This window comes from Oncorhynchus mykiss, chromosome 12 (genome assembly GCF_057628025.1).
Source record: "Oncorhynchus mykiss isolate SJ-2025 chromosome 12, ASM5762802v1, whole genome shotgun sequence".
Classification (NCBI taxonomy): Eukaryota; Metazoa; Chordata; class Actinopteri; order Salmoniformes; family Salmonidae; genus Oncorhynchus; species Oncorhynchus mykiss.
This window is the reverse complement of record NC_143033.1, coordinates 62588186-62604472: the sequence shown is the minus strand read 5'-3', so window position 1 is coordinate 62604472 and position 16287 is coordinate 62588186. Positions and strand designations below refer to the sequence as shown.

Sequence of the window (16287 nt, the reverse complement as noted above, 5' to 3'; positions counted from 1 at the left end):
AAAACATGGGATCAACACAGTGTAATTTTGGCAAATATATTTCCATTGTATTTCCTATTGGCCCACCACTATGCCATTTCTCTCCTGTTCTATTGGTTTTCATATCAACTTTCTTTCGTTGTCCTGAAGCCATTTCCGTTTCTCTTACAATAAAACATGAGTTTATAGTCAGAAATAGGTTACAGTCCAGGTAGCTTCTTCTGATAATGTAGAAACAACAAAAAAGTTGTATTTTCCTTGGTGTGAGCTGTTCTGCACGCTGGACAGAGGAAGATACATTTGTACGCTATTGTTCTAAATTCAATCACCTTCTTCTTCATCCTCGCCATTCAGTTAATTCAAATTCAATCTTGAAGACATGAACAATTATCGGTTTATATTGCTCAGTCATTCAGCGAGGAGAGAAACACTTTACCGCCTGTGTACCAACGCATAATCAGCGTTCTAACTATCCCTTGCGTCGACGCAATGTACTTTACTCCACAATATAATTTGTTTTTCAGAAGTACAATGACCCAACACCTCCAGGCTGTGTAAGGGCTATTTGACCAAGAAGGAGAGTGATGGAGTGCTGCGTCAGATGACCTGTCCTCCACAATCACCCGATCTCAACCCAATTGAAATGGTTTGGGATGAGTTGGACCGCAGAGTGAAGGAAAAGCAGCCAACAATGGCTCAGCTTGGGGGAACTCCTTCAAGACTGTTGGAAAAGCATTTTAGATGAAGCTGGTGGAGAGAATGCCAAGAGTGTGCAAAGCTGTCATCAAGCCATGGTGGCTACTTTGAAGAATCTAACACTTTTTTTGGTTACATGATTCCATATGTGTTATTTCATAGTTTTGATGTCTTCACTATTATTTTATAATGTAGAAAATAGTAAAAATGAAATATCAAATAAAAATGTAAGAAACTTAAGTTAGACCTTTCTGCACATTATTTAGTTGAAATGGGATCTTTCGTATAAAAGCTGTAGGTAATAATAATAATAATAAGTAATTGAAGTGTAATTAATAGTAGTGTTGCTTTGCACGCACAATAATGATGCTGTTGATGCTTCCTTTTGACCAGACATTTTGATAAATAGCCCATTTTCAAATCAAATGCAGAAACATTTTTTAATATACTGAGTATACAAAACATCAGGAACACCTGCTCATTCCATGACATACAGTAGACTGACCAGGTGAAAGCTATGATCCCTTATTGATGTAATTTGTTAAATCCACTTCAATCAATATAGATTTTATTTTTATTACCTTTTATTTACCTCATTACCCTTTATTACCGTTTATTTCCTTTTATTTACCTCTTTTTACCTCTTATTACCTTTTATTGCCTTTTATTTACCTCCTTTTCAAATACACCCTGTATAATAGTACAGCATGGTCATCGGAATCACAAATAAAACATCACAAATCACCCCAAAAAATAGTTACATTCCTCCACAAATAAGTCCCCAGTCAATACTTTAAATTGCCTGAATGGCACCAGAACATCAAGAAGAAATGTATTTTTTGAGTTTTGTTCCAGCAATACGGTGCATTAAAACTAAAAGCTGATTTACCTAGTTCGATGGAGACCATAGGAACCTTGAGTTAACCAATCCTGTGAACAGTGTGGCAACTCGGGTGTCTATACTTCAACAGTAAAGTTAGATAAGACAGAAGTTTTGAAGTAGGGCCTTGTAAACAAAAAGGGAGTAATGTAGAGATCTATGGGTCTTTAGCCAAGTCCAGCCAACCTTTTTGATACAGGATGCAGTGATGAGTATCAAAACTGTCACCTGTAACAAAATGAAGGGCACTATGGTATAGATTGCATTCAAAGGTTTAAGAGTAGTAAAAGCTGCACTTTGATAAATAATATCACCATAATCAAGAACAGATTAAAAGGTTGACTGAATATTCTGTTTAGAGAAAGGCAGGTTAGGGGAGGAGACAAGTTAAAGAAATGTTCAAGTCTTGAGACATGGATTGTGTTAGTGCCATTCAGAGGGTGAATGGACAAGACAAAATATTAAAGGTAGCCTTGCAGTTAAGAACGTTGGGCCAGTAACCAATAGGTCGCTGGTTTGAATCCCTGAGCCGACTAGGTGAAAAATGTCTGTACCCTTGAGCAAGGCACTTTTTGCTCCTGTAAGTCGCTCTGGATAAGAGCGTCTGCTAAATTACAAAAATCGAAATGTTTGAACGGGGTATGGTAGTAGGTGCCAGACGCAACAATTTGTGTCAAGAACTTCAACGCTGCTGGGTTTTTTATGCTCAACAGTTTCCTATGTTTATCAAGAATGGTCCACCATCCAAAGAACATTTTGGTTTTGGGGTCACCAAAGTGTAAAAAGAAACGCGACACTTGCCTTTATCAAGTTGAAATCAATAGAAGGAGAGTTGGGTGGGGGAAATAGTCAGGTTGCATGTCCTGTTTAAGAAAATATTTTAAGTTTTCAGACCTCTTGACCTTTTCCACATTTTCTTACATTACATCCTTATTCTAAAATGATTTCCCACTCAATCTACACACAACACCCCATAATGATAAAGCAAAAACAGGTTTTTAGAAATGTTTGCAAATGTATTAACAATGAACACCTTATTTACACAAGTATTCAGACCATTTGCTATGAGACTCGAAATTGACCTCAGGTCCATCCTGTTTCCATTGAACATCCTTGATGTTTCTACAACTTGATTGGAGTCCCCCTGTGGTAAATTCAATTGATTGGACATGATTTGGAAAGGCGTCAGGGAGGTGACCAAGAACCAGATGGTCACTCTGGAAAGGTTCACTTTCCAACAGGACAACAGGACTTGAACCAGATTGAACATCTCTGGAGAAACCTGAAAATAGCTGTGCAGCGACTCTCCCCATCCAACCTGACAGAGCTTGAGAGGATCTGCAGAGAAGAATGGGAGAAACTCCCAAAAATACAGGTGTGCCAAACTTGTTGCATCATACCCAAGAAGACTTGAGTCTGTAATCGCTGCCAAAGGCTCTTCAACAAAGCACTGAGTAAAGGGTCTGAATACTTATGTAATATATATATTTTTTATGTAATATATTTATTTATTTTCATAAATTTGCAAACAGTTCTTAAACCATTTTTGTTTTGTCATTGTGGGGTAGTGTGTGTGTGTGTGAGTGTGAGGGAAAACATTTTTTGTAATCAATTTTAGAATAAGGCAGTAACGTAACAAAATGTGGAAAAAGTCAAGGGTTCTGAATACTTTCCGAATGCAGTCGATTTCACTGGTTTATGACAACTTGTAGAAGACAGCCAGCTACATTTTGGATTTCTACATTTTGTTTCAAGTGAGTCGCCAACTTGGAAAGGTGAACACAACACTATTTTCTTCATCAATCATATTGATATCACGTTGAAATCAATAGAACAGGGTCAAAAAATGTGTGTTGGATATATATACAGTGTATATGTACATTATACAAAGACCACACGGAAACTTGGAATCATATACAGTGGGGAGAACAAGTATTTGATACACTGCCGATTTTGCAGGTTTTCCTACTTACAAAGCATGTAGAGGTCTGTAATTTTTATCATAGGTACACTTCAATTGTGAGAGACGGAATCTAAAACAAAAATCCAGAAAATCACATTGTATGATTTTTAAGTAATTAATTTGCATTTTATTGCATGACATAAGTATTTGATACATCAGAAAAGCAGAACTTAATAATTGGTACAGAAACCTTTGTTTGCAATTACAGAGTCCATACGTTTCCTGTAGTTCTTGACCAGGTTTGCACACACTGCAGCAGGGATTTTGCCCACTCCTCCATACAGACCTTCTCCAGATCCTTCAGGTTTCGGAGCTGTCATTGGGCAATACGGACTTTCAGCTCCCTCCAAAGATTTTCTATTGGGTTCAGGTCTGGAGCCTGGCTAGGCCACTCCAGGACCTTGAGATGCTTCTTATGGAGCCACTCCTTAGTTGCCCTGGCTGTGTGTTTCGGGTCGTTGTCATGCTGGAATCCACGACCCATCTTCAATGCTCTTACTGAGGGAAGGAGGTTGTTGGCCAAGATCTCGCGATACATGGCCCCATCCATCCTCCCCTCAATATGGTGCAGTCGTCCTGTCCCCTTTGCAGAAAAGCATCCCCAAAGAATGTTGTTTCCACCTCCATGCTTCACGGTTGGGATGGTGTTCTTGGGGTTGTACTCATCCTTCTTCTTCCTCCAAACACGGTGAGTGGAGTTTAGACCAAAAAGCTCTATTTTTAGCTCATCAGACCACAATACCTTCTCCCATTCCTCCTCCAATGACCATCATCCAGATGGTCATTGGCAAACTTCAGATGGGCCTGTACATGCGCTGGCTTGAGCAGGGTGACCTTGCATGTGCTGTAGAATTTTAATCCATGACGGAGTAGTGTGTTGCTAATGGTTTTCTTTGAGACTGTGGTCCCAGCTCTCTTCAGGTCATTGACCAGGTCCTGCCGTGTAGTTCTGGGCTGATCCCTCACCTTCCTCATGATCATTGATGCCCCACGAGGTGAGATCTTGCATGGAGCCCCAGACCGAGGGTGATTGACCTTCATCTTGAACTTCTTCCATTTTCTAATAATTGCACCAACAGTTGTTGCCATCTCACCACGCTGCTTGCCTATTATCCTGTAGCCCATCCCAGCCTTGTGCAGGTCTACAATTTAACCCTGATGTCCTTACACACCTCTCTGGTCTTGGCCATTGTGGAGAGGTTGGAGTCTGTTTGATTGAGTGTGTGGACAGGTGTCTTTTATACAGGTAACGAGTTCAAACAGGTGCAGTTAATACAGGTAATGAGTGGAGAACAGGAGGGCTTCATAAAGAAAAACTAAGAGGTCTGTGAGAGCTGGATTTCTTACTGGTTGGTAGGTGATCAAATACTTATGTCATGCAATAAAATGCTAAAAATCATACAATGTGATTTTCTGGATTTTTGTTTTAGATTCCGTCTCTCACAGTTGAAGTGTACCTATGATAAAAATTACAGACCTCTACATGCTTTGTAAGTAGGAAAACCTGCAAAATCGGCAGTGTATCAAATACTTGTTCTCCCCACTGTATATGGTTGGTGAGATGAGGAATTGTAAGGCTGCTATCTATATTTTGGAATGTCGGATGTTGGTTTCGGGAGGCTGCCATTAAGAAAATGAAACAAACCACTCCAGTGTTTGCTGTTATTTCAGTGATTGTTTTACTCTCAAATACATGTATTGGTGTGCGGTCAGTGACTTTTATAGTGAACCCCCAGAATTATCTGTGCCATTTGAGAAAGAACACAGCTGTACTTTTCTAAGTCCTGCATGTGTGTGTATGACAAAATCAACAGTACAAAACTGAAATTATTGATCTGTTTTAACACTAGAACCGCTGGGCCTCGAGGGACCCCCCTTCAAGCTAATGAGCAGTCATTCTGAATGCAACATTCTAACACTGTAATTAATACATGTCATATGCTATTGAAAGAGTAACCATGTGTATAAAGGCCTTGGATAGCATTAGAATATGATTTGTTTTATTTCTTTCAGAAAAGACAGACAATCCCTAACCTGCTTATGTTGTTCCCAGCCTCCCTGTGTGTGTTTGATGTCCTGGTGGTTGGCATTTAAAGAACAGAAAGCAAAAATAAAAATATTTACAAAACATCCCTTGCATGTTTTTGTTTGTTTTCATCCTCAGTGTAAAACAATTACAATACATGTGTATTAACCAATGTCTAATGTTTAGTTCTTTCTCTAGAATGTATGACTCTTTCTCTGTGATTTGTCTTTCTCAGGCCACATTAAATGATCGCTCCTCCATCCAAAAGCCTCATCTCTTCTTCCTCCCAGATGTCCCCAGCATTCCTTTTTTCCCACGTGACGCCCATCGACATGACATTGAGGTCTTGGAGGCCAACTATCCCATAATCCTCGCAGAGTTTCAGGCGGTCTACCAGAGAGGCATTGATCCAAAGATTGGCTGGACCAGCCTGGGACCTAAGGTACACAAACCTACAACTCCCAATGAGCATGTACCTGTTCAGTCACTGATCTAACCTGATTGGACAATTAGGTGAAAGCAAGGGTTCTCTTACATAGCTTTCACAGATCCAGTCATGTCACATCAGTGAGTCCTTCCAAAACAGAGGGAGAAGGAATACATTTTAAGACGAGCATAGCAGCTGAAATGATGCTATGTCCAGGTCTAAAACCAGATTGGCACACATTAAGAATAGAATGCTAAGTTAAAATTTCTTAGCTGAGAGTTGGCCAGGGATTCTAATACTTTGACAATGCAAGATAGATAACTACCATCCTATTTCCAAGCTAAGTCAAATGGTCTCCGCCTTTGTGTAGGAGGAGGACATGTGCCGCTTTCCAGATCTTAGGGATAATACCAGAAACAATTGTCAAGTAAAAAATATAGGTTAATGTTTCTGCAATAAGTGAGGCAGAGATTTTTTTAGATGGATTTTTAGCAAGGCACTTGAGACAACAAACGTCAGAGACAACAAACGGTTGAAAATAAAGAATGTGTGCCTAGGAGTGGATCATTCTCTGCAAGCTGTTTTAAAAAATATATATATTATTATTTTAATAAAGGTGGAATTAAACGAATTTTCAGAAACGATTCTTTCAAATAGGTGGCCAGCTGAGGCAAAATAGCTATTTAAAGCATCAAAAATGTTCATTTGATCTATTAGAGGACCAGGGATTGTCATAACCTGCTGGGGCAATACGGGGGTGAAATTTAGCTTCAAGGACTTGACTACTTTCTAGAAGTTAGCTGGATTTCCACCACGCTCAGAAAATGTCAGATGTCAATTTTGCCTTTCTAATCAGAGTTAGACATCTATATCTCAAATGACTGCCAATCAGATGCAGAATCAGTCAACCTAGCCTTAGCCTAGGTTAAGTTTCTTTCCTGTACTTTTTCAGACAATTCATGGGTGAATCATGGATTAGATCTGTCTTTTACCCTTAGTATTTTAAATGGAGCATGCTTATCTGCAACAGAATTGAACAGAGAGGTAAAACAATTAAGGGCCAGATCCGACTCAGAGATGGATACCCACCCCCAGTCACACAACCCCAGGTAAGACAAATGTTACTCATTAAAGCAAATAAAAATTGGTCTGTGATAATGAATGGCTGAGATTTAGGTAGTTTAACATCTTTTATTCAGGCAATTGGACAATGGTCACTGAGCTCATTAGCAAATATTCCATTGGCTATATACTTATGAGGGACATTTGTCAGAGTAATATCTAAAAGAGTAGATTCATATCAGGGTGTTTAAAGTTGGGGTAGGTTGGTTTAGTTATCAGCTGAGTTAAGTTTAGCTCAGTACAAATATCTTTCAGCCTATCTGTTTGCGTTGGTTTGAGAAGCCAGAATAACTATAAAATCCATGTATATAAACAAACTTCTGGTATTTACATGAATCAGGCCAAGCCTACAGCTGCAGGATTTCAGATCAGATGGTCAGTCTCTAGCACAAACATGCTATGTTCAGTAGGTAACCCCTTGTTTAAAAATACTGTAGGTCTGGCTTGAAATGGTATAAGATACAAGAATAATTGAGGGTTAGCTGTTGAGGGCCAGGACTGAAATCCTATCACTTGTTTAGTATATTTGCAATATTAGAACTCAGCATTCTAGCTCCTCTTCTATTCAGGCCTTCCGTTTTTGACAACTGAGGTTGCTCACAAAATAAATCAAAGTTGTCGATAAAATCCAACACTTTTTCAGGTCAGAGTAGGATTTCATCCATGAGTCCAGTGCAAATAGCCGGAAGAAGCGATCAACTCCACGATCGTATGTTGGGATAAGACCGGAAAGGACAATCTGCTTGCCAGTAGCCATTAGCCTGTCCCTCTGGTATTCAAAGTCCCATCTCAACTCCTCCGATTGCCACAACTTGCCCGAAGACAAACATTTTGACTATATTAACCCATTGAGCTAGAATGATGCAATTTCATGCTAGGTTTAGGACCCCATATTGAAACTTATAGAGACCCCAACTGATGTATAGAACATTCTTAAAATGAACTACTTTGGCTTAAAGACAAGTATAATGAAACCTCTAACACAGTACATTAATTTGACTTAATGAAAATATGTTTTTTGGACCTAACTTCCTTACCACTTTTTCCATGTGGTTTCTTCCTTCATAGTCTCAATGAAATGATGACCTCTTCTTAAATATTTGGTCAAATCTTTCAGAAACAAACCCCTTTGGCTCAACTTAGCCCATTCTCCCCCAGGCTCTATCGATGATACAAATAATGACACACAAATATAAGTATTAAACTAAATACCAGCCTACAAAAGCCACATGGCTACACTCTCCTTATTTGTATAGTGGAAAAGCATTGAGGTAACATTGTCAGAACTATAAAATTGTCATACATAAAAAAAAAGTGCTAACGTGCTTGCAGTGCAGCAGTTTGAAACACATACAATACAAACACGTGTGGGTACATAGGTAGCTGTGTTTGTATGGTGCAGTGGTGTGTGTAACATTTATTTAACACAGTAGTTTGTGTGACAAGGCAGGTCTATGTGTAACAGGTCTATGTGTCTCTCTCAGGGCCAAGCCGTGTTCCCCTTGTACAGCGCAGGCGTGTGTGTAGCAGGGAACTGCCGCTCCTGTCCCTGCACCTACCGCACTCTTCTCTCCTTGCGCACCTTCATAAGTAGCAACTCCCTGGGGGCCGCCGGGTTCTGGCTGCTAGGGCCTGGGGCCACACTAGGGGGAGTGTATGGCCCCACCAATACTCGCCTACGCTGCCACCTCGGTGAGTGAGACAGACATGTTCCAGCCCACATATCATTGGGTCTCAGTATGGTTCTTGACAAAGTTTTGCTTACATGCTCTCTGTGCATGATTTTATCCATTAAATGTGCAGTCTAGTATTAACGATCATTGAAATTAATGATATATCGTTTGATACATGCCTCATGAGCTTTGTACAACTATCTAACTCCATCATAACCCCCCAAACATGTTTTTTTTACTTCACTGTTTGTTAACAAAGTGTTAGTATGTAAGTCAGATCTGATGTATGCAATGCAAATCAGTGTAAATATATAATTGCCATGAATCTATCCTTTTGACACCACCACTTTTTAGGAGTGCAGACCCCACCTCAGTGTGAGCTGGTAGTGGGAGGAGAGCCTCAGTGCTGGTCAGAGGGACACTGCCTCCTGGTGGATGACTCCTTCCTGCACACTGTCTCCCATAATGGTCAGTCAACTCCACCTCCCACAACAAGGCAGTCACTCTCAAAACAAACTCAAGCTGTGCTCCGATTCCAGTTCCCTTTCAGTCAGTCAACTAGGTACAACATACTATGGGGAGTCGCACTCTCGCGACTGTAGTCGAAGGATCTAAAATCACGCCTGGCAAAGCCAATGAAATTCGCGCCTCGCTGGAAACCTCGCCTTCCAAAGGTGATAAGCTTGAGGATTGGATTCATTCCTTCAATTATTCCGCTCTTAACCTCAGTGTGAACAGGAAGGATTCATGCTACTTAAACAAACAATTTGCAACAATTTGTCTTACATTGCGCCAACTGAACTGTCCCTTAGTGGTTGAGCGTGCTCACCCTATCGTGCGAAAGATTGTATGGTTCTCATACGTTTCCTAATGATGAACAATTAATTATTCGTCAGCTAGCTTGACCTGGCTATAGCAATAAGTCTAAGAAGCCAGGTTTGCGACCAAGCCCCAATGAGTTAAAAGATACTCAGGTTTGTTGTTTTGTATATTTCGGGCTCGGTGCATGCTCACGCTGCCCTCACTTGAATCAGTTTGTGTACAGACGGCGGGCACTGTTCCCCTACTAGTCTGCGGCGCAGGTTCTCTTGACAATTGTGTAGCATTCTTGAGAGGACTTGGTGTGTCTGATGGTGACTCCTCTCCTCGGTGCTGAGGGACGTGGAGATGGATTGTGCTCTGTTGCCGGTTACAGTCCAAAGTAAACTTTTGAAACCAATCTAGCTAACAAGCGCTGCATAGCGTTTAGCCAGGTTAGCTAACTCACAGATTAGGGCTAGCTATTCAGGCTTCCTAACGGTGGAATTGTTTGGGTATAGTAATCTCTTGTTTAGTATACATAGCTAGCGTTAAGTCACTTGGTTATTCTAAATATCAACGGACCGTGCTGCAGTCAAAGAGGCTAGCTAGCCTAGTTTAGACTAGAAGCCTCAAATTCTAATGTTGACTATAATGCATAACTTCCAGTAAATTGGTGGAGGGTGGCAGAGCTACAGCGGTGTTTCTCAGACCATGAGACAATCCAAAACTCAGTTCTCACAAAAACGTCTGAGTTGCGATTATGGTTTATTGTTTAGCTAGCTAGCTACATGTCTGAACAACTATCCAAGTAACCACATCAATAGAATGTTCATGATGTCACTACGACAACTGTCGATAGACGTACAGTCTAAAGTCGGAAGATTACATGCACATAGGTTGGAGTCAATACATTTCAACAACTCCACAAATTTCTTGTCAGTTAGGACATCTCCTTTGTGCAAGACACAAGTCATTTTCCCCAAAAATTTTACAGACAGATTATTTCGCTTATAATCCACTGTATCACAATTACAGTGGGTCAGAAGTTTATATACACTATGTTGACTGTGACTTTAAACAGCTTGGAAAATTCCAGAAAATTATGTAATGGCTTTAGAAGCTTCTGATAGGCTAACTGATATCATTTGAGTCAATTGGAGTTGTACCTGTGGATGTATTCCAAAGGCACACGTTCAAACTCAATGCCTCTTTGCTTGACATCATGGGAAAATCAAAAGAAATCAGCCAAGACCTCAGAAAAAAAATTGCAGGCCTCCACAAGTCTGTTTCATCCTTGGGAGAAATTTCCAAACGCCTGAAGGTAGCACGTTCATCTGTACAAACAATAGTACGCAAGTTTAAACACCATGGGACCATGCAGCCATCATACGCTCAGGAAGGAGACGCGTTCCGTCTCCTACAGATTAACGTAATTATGTTCGAAAAGTGCAAATCAATCCCAGAACAACAGCAAAGGACCTTGTGAAGATGCTGGAGGAAACAGGTACAAAAGTACTCTAACCCTATATCCACAGTAAAACGTGTCCTATATCGACATAACCTGAAAGGCCGCTCAGCAAGGAAGAAGCCACTGCTCCAAAACCGCCATAAAAAAGACAGACTACGGTTTGCAACTGCACATGGGGACAAAGATCATACTTTTTGGAGAAATGTCGTCTGATCTGATGAAACAAAAATATAGCTGTTTCGCCATAATGACCATCATTATGTTTGGAGGAATAAGGGGGAGGCTTGCAAGCCGAAGAACATCATCCCAACCTTGAAGCACGGGGGTGACAGCATCATTTTGTGGGTGTGCTTTGTTGCAGGAGGGACTGGTGCACTTCACAAAATAGATGGCGTCATGAGGCAGGAAAATTCTGTGGATATATTGAAGCAACATCTCAAGACATCAGTCAGGAAGTTAAAGCTTGGTCGCAAATGGGTCTTCCATATGGACAATGACCCCAAGCATACTTCCAAAGTTGTGGCTAAATGGCTTAAGGACAACAAAGTCAAGGTATTGGAGTGTCCATCACAAAGCCCTGACCTCAGTCTTATAGGAAATTTGTGTGCAGAACTGAAAAAGTGTGTGCGAGCAAGGAGGCCTACAAACCTGACTCAGTTACACCTGCTCTGTCAGGAGGAATAGGCCAAAATTCACACAATTTATTGTGGGAAGCATGTGGAAGGATACCAGAAAAGTTTGACCCAAGTTAAACAATGTAAAGGCAATGCTACCAAATACAAATTGAGTGTATGTAAACTTCTGACCTACTGGGAATGTGATGAAAGAAATAAAAGCTGAAATAAATAATTCTCTCTACTATTATTCTGACATCTCACATTCTTAAAATAAAGTGGTGATCCTAACTGACCTAAAACAGGGAATTGTTACTAGGATTAAATGTCAGGAATTGTGAAAAACTGAGTTTAAATGTATTTGGCTGAGGTGTATGTAAACTTCCGACTTCAACTGTATCTACAGTACTAAATCCATGTGTATGTATATTGCGTGTCACATTCTGACCTTAGTTCCTTTATTTTGTCTTTGTGTTAGTTTGGTCAGGGCGTGAGTTGGGGTGGGTAGTCTATGTTCTTTTTTCTTTGTTGTATTTCTGTGTTCGGCCTGGTATGGTTCTCAATCAGAGGCAGCTGTCGATCGTTGTCTCTGATTGAGAATCATACTTAGGTAGCCTGTTTTCCCCATTTTGGTTGTGGGTGATTATTTTCTGTTTAGTGTTTCTTCATCACCTTACAGGACTGTTTCGGTTTTTCGTTTATTCACGTTGTTGTTTTGTTCGGTGTTCAGTTGTTTCATTAAAATAATGGACACTTACCATGCTGCGCATCGGTCCTCTTCTTCCTCCAATGACAGCCGTTACATTGCGTATGTTATTGTGTGTGTGTGTGTGTGTGTGGCAATGTTTGTGTTGCTTCACTGTCCCCCTTGTTCCATAAGTTGCTTTTTTATCAATTTTTTTATCTAATTTTACTGCTTGCTTCAGGTACTTGATGTGGAATAGAGTTCCATGTAGTCATGGCTTTATGTAGTACTGTGTGCCTCCCATAGTCTGTACTGGACTTGGGGACTGTGAAGAGACCTCTTGTGGCATGTCTTGTGGGGTATGCATGGGAGTCCGAGCTGTGTGCTGGCAAGTTTAGACAGACAACTCGGTGCATTCAACAATTTCTCCTCCACTTTCAGCCAGGAGAGATTGACATGCATATTATTAATATTAGCTCTCTGTGTACATCCAAGGGCCAGCTGTGCTGCCCTGTTCTGAGCCAATTGCAATTTTCCTAAGTCCTTTTTCGTGGCACCTGACCACAAGACTGAACAGTAGTCAAAGAGCGACAAAACTAGGACCTGTAGGACCTGCCTTGTTGATAGTGTTGTTAAGAAAGCAGAGTGTCTCTTTATTATAGACAGACTTCTCCCCATCTTATCTACTGCTCTATCAATATGATTTGACCATGACAGTTTACAATCTAGGTTTACTCCAAGCAGTTTAGTCATCTCAACTTGCTCAATTTCCACAATATTTATTGCAATATTTAGATGAGGTTTAGGGTTTAGTCAGTGTTTTTTTCCAAATTCAATGCTTTAAGTTGTATAAATATTTAGGGCTAACTTATTCCTTGCCACCCACTCTGAAACTAACTGCAGCTCTTTGTTGAGTGTTGCAGTCATTTCAGTCGCTGTAGTAGTTGACGTGTTTAGTGTTGAGTCATCTGCATACATAGACACTCAGCCTTTACTCAAAGTCAGTGGTATATCGTTAGTAAAATTTGAAAAAAACAAGGGGCCTAAACAGCTACCCTGGGGACTTCCTGATTCTAACTGGATTATATTTGAGAGGCTTCCATTTTAAAGAACACCCTCTGTGTTCTGTTAGACAAGGAACTCTTTATCCATAGCAGGGGGTGTAAAGCCATAACACATACATTTTTCCAGGAGCAGACTATGATCGATAATGTCAAGAGCTGCACTGAATTCTAACAAGATAGCCCCCACAATCACTTTATCATTCATTTCTCGCAGCCAATCATCAGTCATTTGTGGTGTGCTTGTTGAGTGTCCTTCCCTACATAAGCATGCTAAAATTCTGTTTACTGTGAAATAGCATTGTATCTGGTCAAACACAAAGGGGTTGGTAACAAGCTGATTGGTCAGCTATTTGAGCCAGTAAAGGGGGCTTTACTATTCTTGGGTAGCGGAATGACTTTAGCTTCCCTCCAGGCCTGAGGGCACACGCTCTCTAGTAAGCTTAAATTGAAGATGTGGCAAATAGGAGTGGCAAAATCTGCTATTATCCTCAGTAATTTTCCATCGAGATTGTCAGACCCTGGTGGCTTGTCATTGATGATAGACAACAATAGTTTTTTCACCTCTTCCACACTGACTTTACGGAATTCAAAAGTACAATTCTTGTCTTTCATAATTTGGTCACATATGCTTGGATGTGTAGTGTCAGCATTTGTTGCTGTCATGTCATCCCTAAGTTTGCTTATTTTGCCATTGAAATGGTAATTAAAGTAGTTTGCAATATCAGTGGGCTTTGTGATGAATGAGCAACCTGATTCAATGAATGAAGGAGCCGAGTTGGCTTTTTTTCCCCCAAAATGTAATTTCAGGTGCCCCAAAGCTTTTTACTATCATTCTTTATATAATTTATCTTTGTTTCATAGTGTAGGTTCTTTTTATTTTTATTTTGTTTAGTCACAGGATTTCTTAATTTGCAGTACGTTTGCCAAATCAGTTGGGCTGCCATACTTAATTGCCAAACCTTTTGCCTCATCCCTCTCAACCATAAAATGTTTCAATTCCTCATCAATCCAAGGGGATTTAACAGTTTTACAGTCATTTTCTTAATGGGTGCGTGCTTATTAGTAACTGGAATAAGTAGTTTCATAAATGCGTCAAGTGCAGCGTCTGATTGCTCCTCATTACACACCACAGACCAGCAAATATTCTTTACATCATCAACATATGAATCACTATTAGAAATGCAAGATATATTTACGCGTAGCTGTCCCTGATCGTTGTCAAGCTGTTGAGACCATTCGATCCGTCTATGAGTAGTGGCTCGATGTAAGAATCTGGTTGTCCACCAAAGGTCACTATGTCCTTCTTCTTTTTAGAGCTTCTATGGTAGTGGTGTGTTTGTTCGACAGATACTTCAGATGATTTTCTGTGGGGATTCTCCTTCAGCTCGCGCTGTATGTCGGTTGGTCAGTAGTTAAAACCATTTTGTAACGTTCAGCTCACGATGTCTGTCAGGCTGGCCTGTAGAGTTTAATCCATTTCGTAACCCTCAGCTCACGCTGTCCGTCATGCTGGTCTGATATATTAATTCTTAGCGAGTCCTTTTAAGCACTTGTTGTGGAAAATATTGAATAAAATATTTCACCAATACCGGAACTTGTGAATTCAATTGGACTTTATTACATACAGTAACAAAGCCGAGCAATTCCATGGAAGAACTGACTCTTCATTCTTAGTACTTGGCTTTTATACAGACTTACCCTTACATAACATCGTCACTCCACTTTACGAATCTTGTTACGAATCTTTTTTTCCATTCTCTTATTCACTCAGACATTGGTGCATAGATTCTATTGGTGGTGTGACATGCACACTCCTGCTGGTGCTTATAACTGATTATCTAATGTTCCTGTCCAAAGGTCTTCACAAGTTCAGGCCGATGTTGTCTGTATATGATTAACCCATGTGCATGTCCAGTAGCCTTCACAAGATCAGATATGGCCCAGACCAGTCAAGTCTTGTTGGTCTACCTTGCCTCATCCACACAGATTCTGCTTACGTTCTGTTTTTTTACATGTCTAATAGTTGACTCGATCTTGATCCAGCTTTGTACACTCACATTGGCTCAGCCTTCATTCTGCTTACACGTCTTTAAACTGATATCGATTCTTCTTCTACTTCAAAGAGAACAGTATAGGTTACTGAAAATCACCAAATGACTAGTCACTCTGGCCAAAGTGGGCATTCCGTCATGCTGACACAAACTCTGAGCTCACTTGGGCGTGGCTACTGACTGTGCAAAGCTCATATGAAAAACAATAATCTCATTAGAAAATCTTTAAAAAAATACTCTCATACTAAATCATTTATTTTATACAACATTTAGATGTTGTATAAAACAGATGTTTCCGTCCTAACTTGTTTCCTTCCTAACTTAGTTACTTTGTTGTACCATCCTTAATCAGATCACAAAATAATAAACAATGTCACAGGATTATTCTTTAGATCCCCCGGACCATTCGTAACATTCCTATCTTATGAATACTGATCGAAAGTTCATTCTCTTAGAGAAAAAAGGTTTTGGCGGGAAAAGTCTCTCTGTAACAAAGAGATTTCAGTCTTCCCACTCTAGGGAGCCAGAGGGAGAGTCTCAGCAAACTATTTATGACCGGCTGTTAAGTCATAAAACCGTCCTCTTGTGGCATGTCTTGTGGGGTATGCATGGGAGTCCGAGCTGTGTGCTGGCAAGTTTAGACAGACAACTCAGTGCATTCAACATGTCAACATGTCAATACTGCTCGTAAATAAACGTGGGGATGAAGTCAATTTCTCCTCCACTTTCAGCCAGGAGAGATTGACATGCATATTATTAATATTAGCTCTCTGTGTACATCCAAGGGCCAACTCCCTCCTATTCTGTGCTTACTTCGAGGCAAGCAACACTGAAGCAT

The 16287-nt window shown here is 40.3% G+C and overlaps 2 protein-coding genes across 4 annotated transcripts in view; one reads left to right on the top strand and one right to left on the bottom strand.

Annotated features, from left to right (window-relative positions):
• sez6l2 (seizure related 6 homolog (mouse)-like 2) overlaps positions 1-15604 on the bottom strand; it is a 109306-nt gene extending 93702 nt beyond the window's left edge. The window contains exon 1 of one of the 3 annotated variants that reach the window (XM_036937900.2): positions 14595-15604. The gene's annotated coding sequence lies outside the window, so the exon portion shown is untranslated. The remainder of the gene's footprint in view (positions 1-14594) is intronic. The other 2 variants (XM_036937904.2, XM_036937902.2) reach the window with 2 other exon arrangements.
• Positions 1-16287, top strand: part of asphd1 (aspartate beta-hydroxylase domain containing 1) — a 65286-nt gene that overhangs the window by 27883 nt on the left and 21116 nt on the right. Inside the window, exons 3-5 of the mRNA XM_021624315.3 lie at positions 5780-5986; positions 8578-8785; positions 9121-9234. Coding sequence (XP_021479990.1) covers positions 5780-5986; positions 8578-8785; positions 9121-9234 — 529 coding nt within the window. The remainder of the gene's footprint in view (positions 1-5779; positions 5987-8577; positions 8786-9120; positions 9235-16287) is intronic.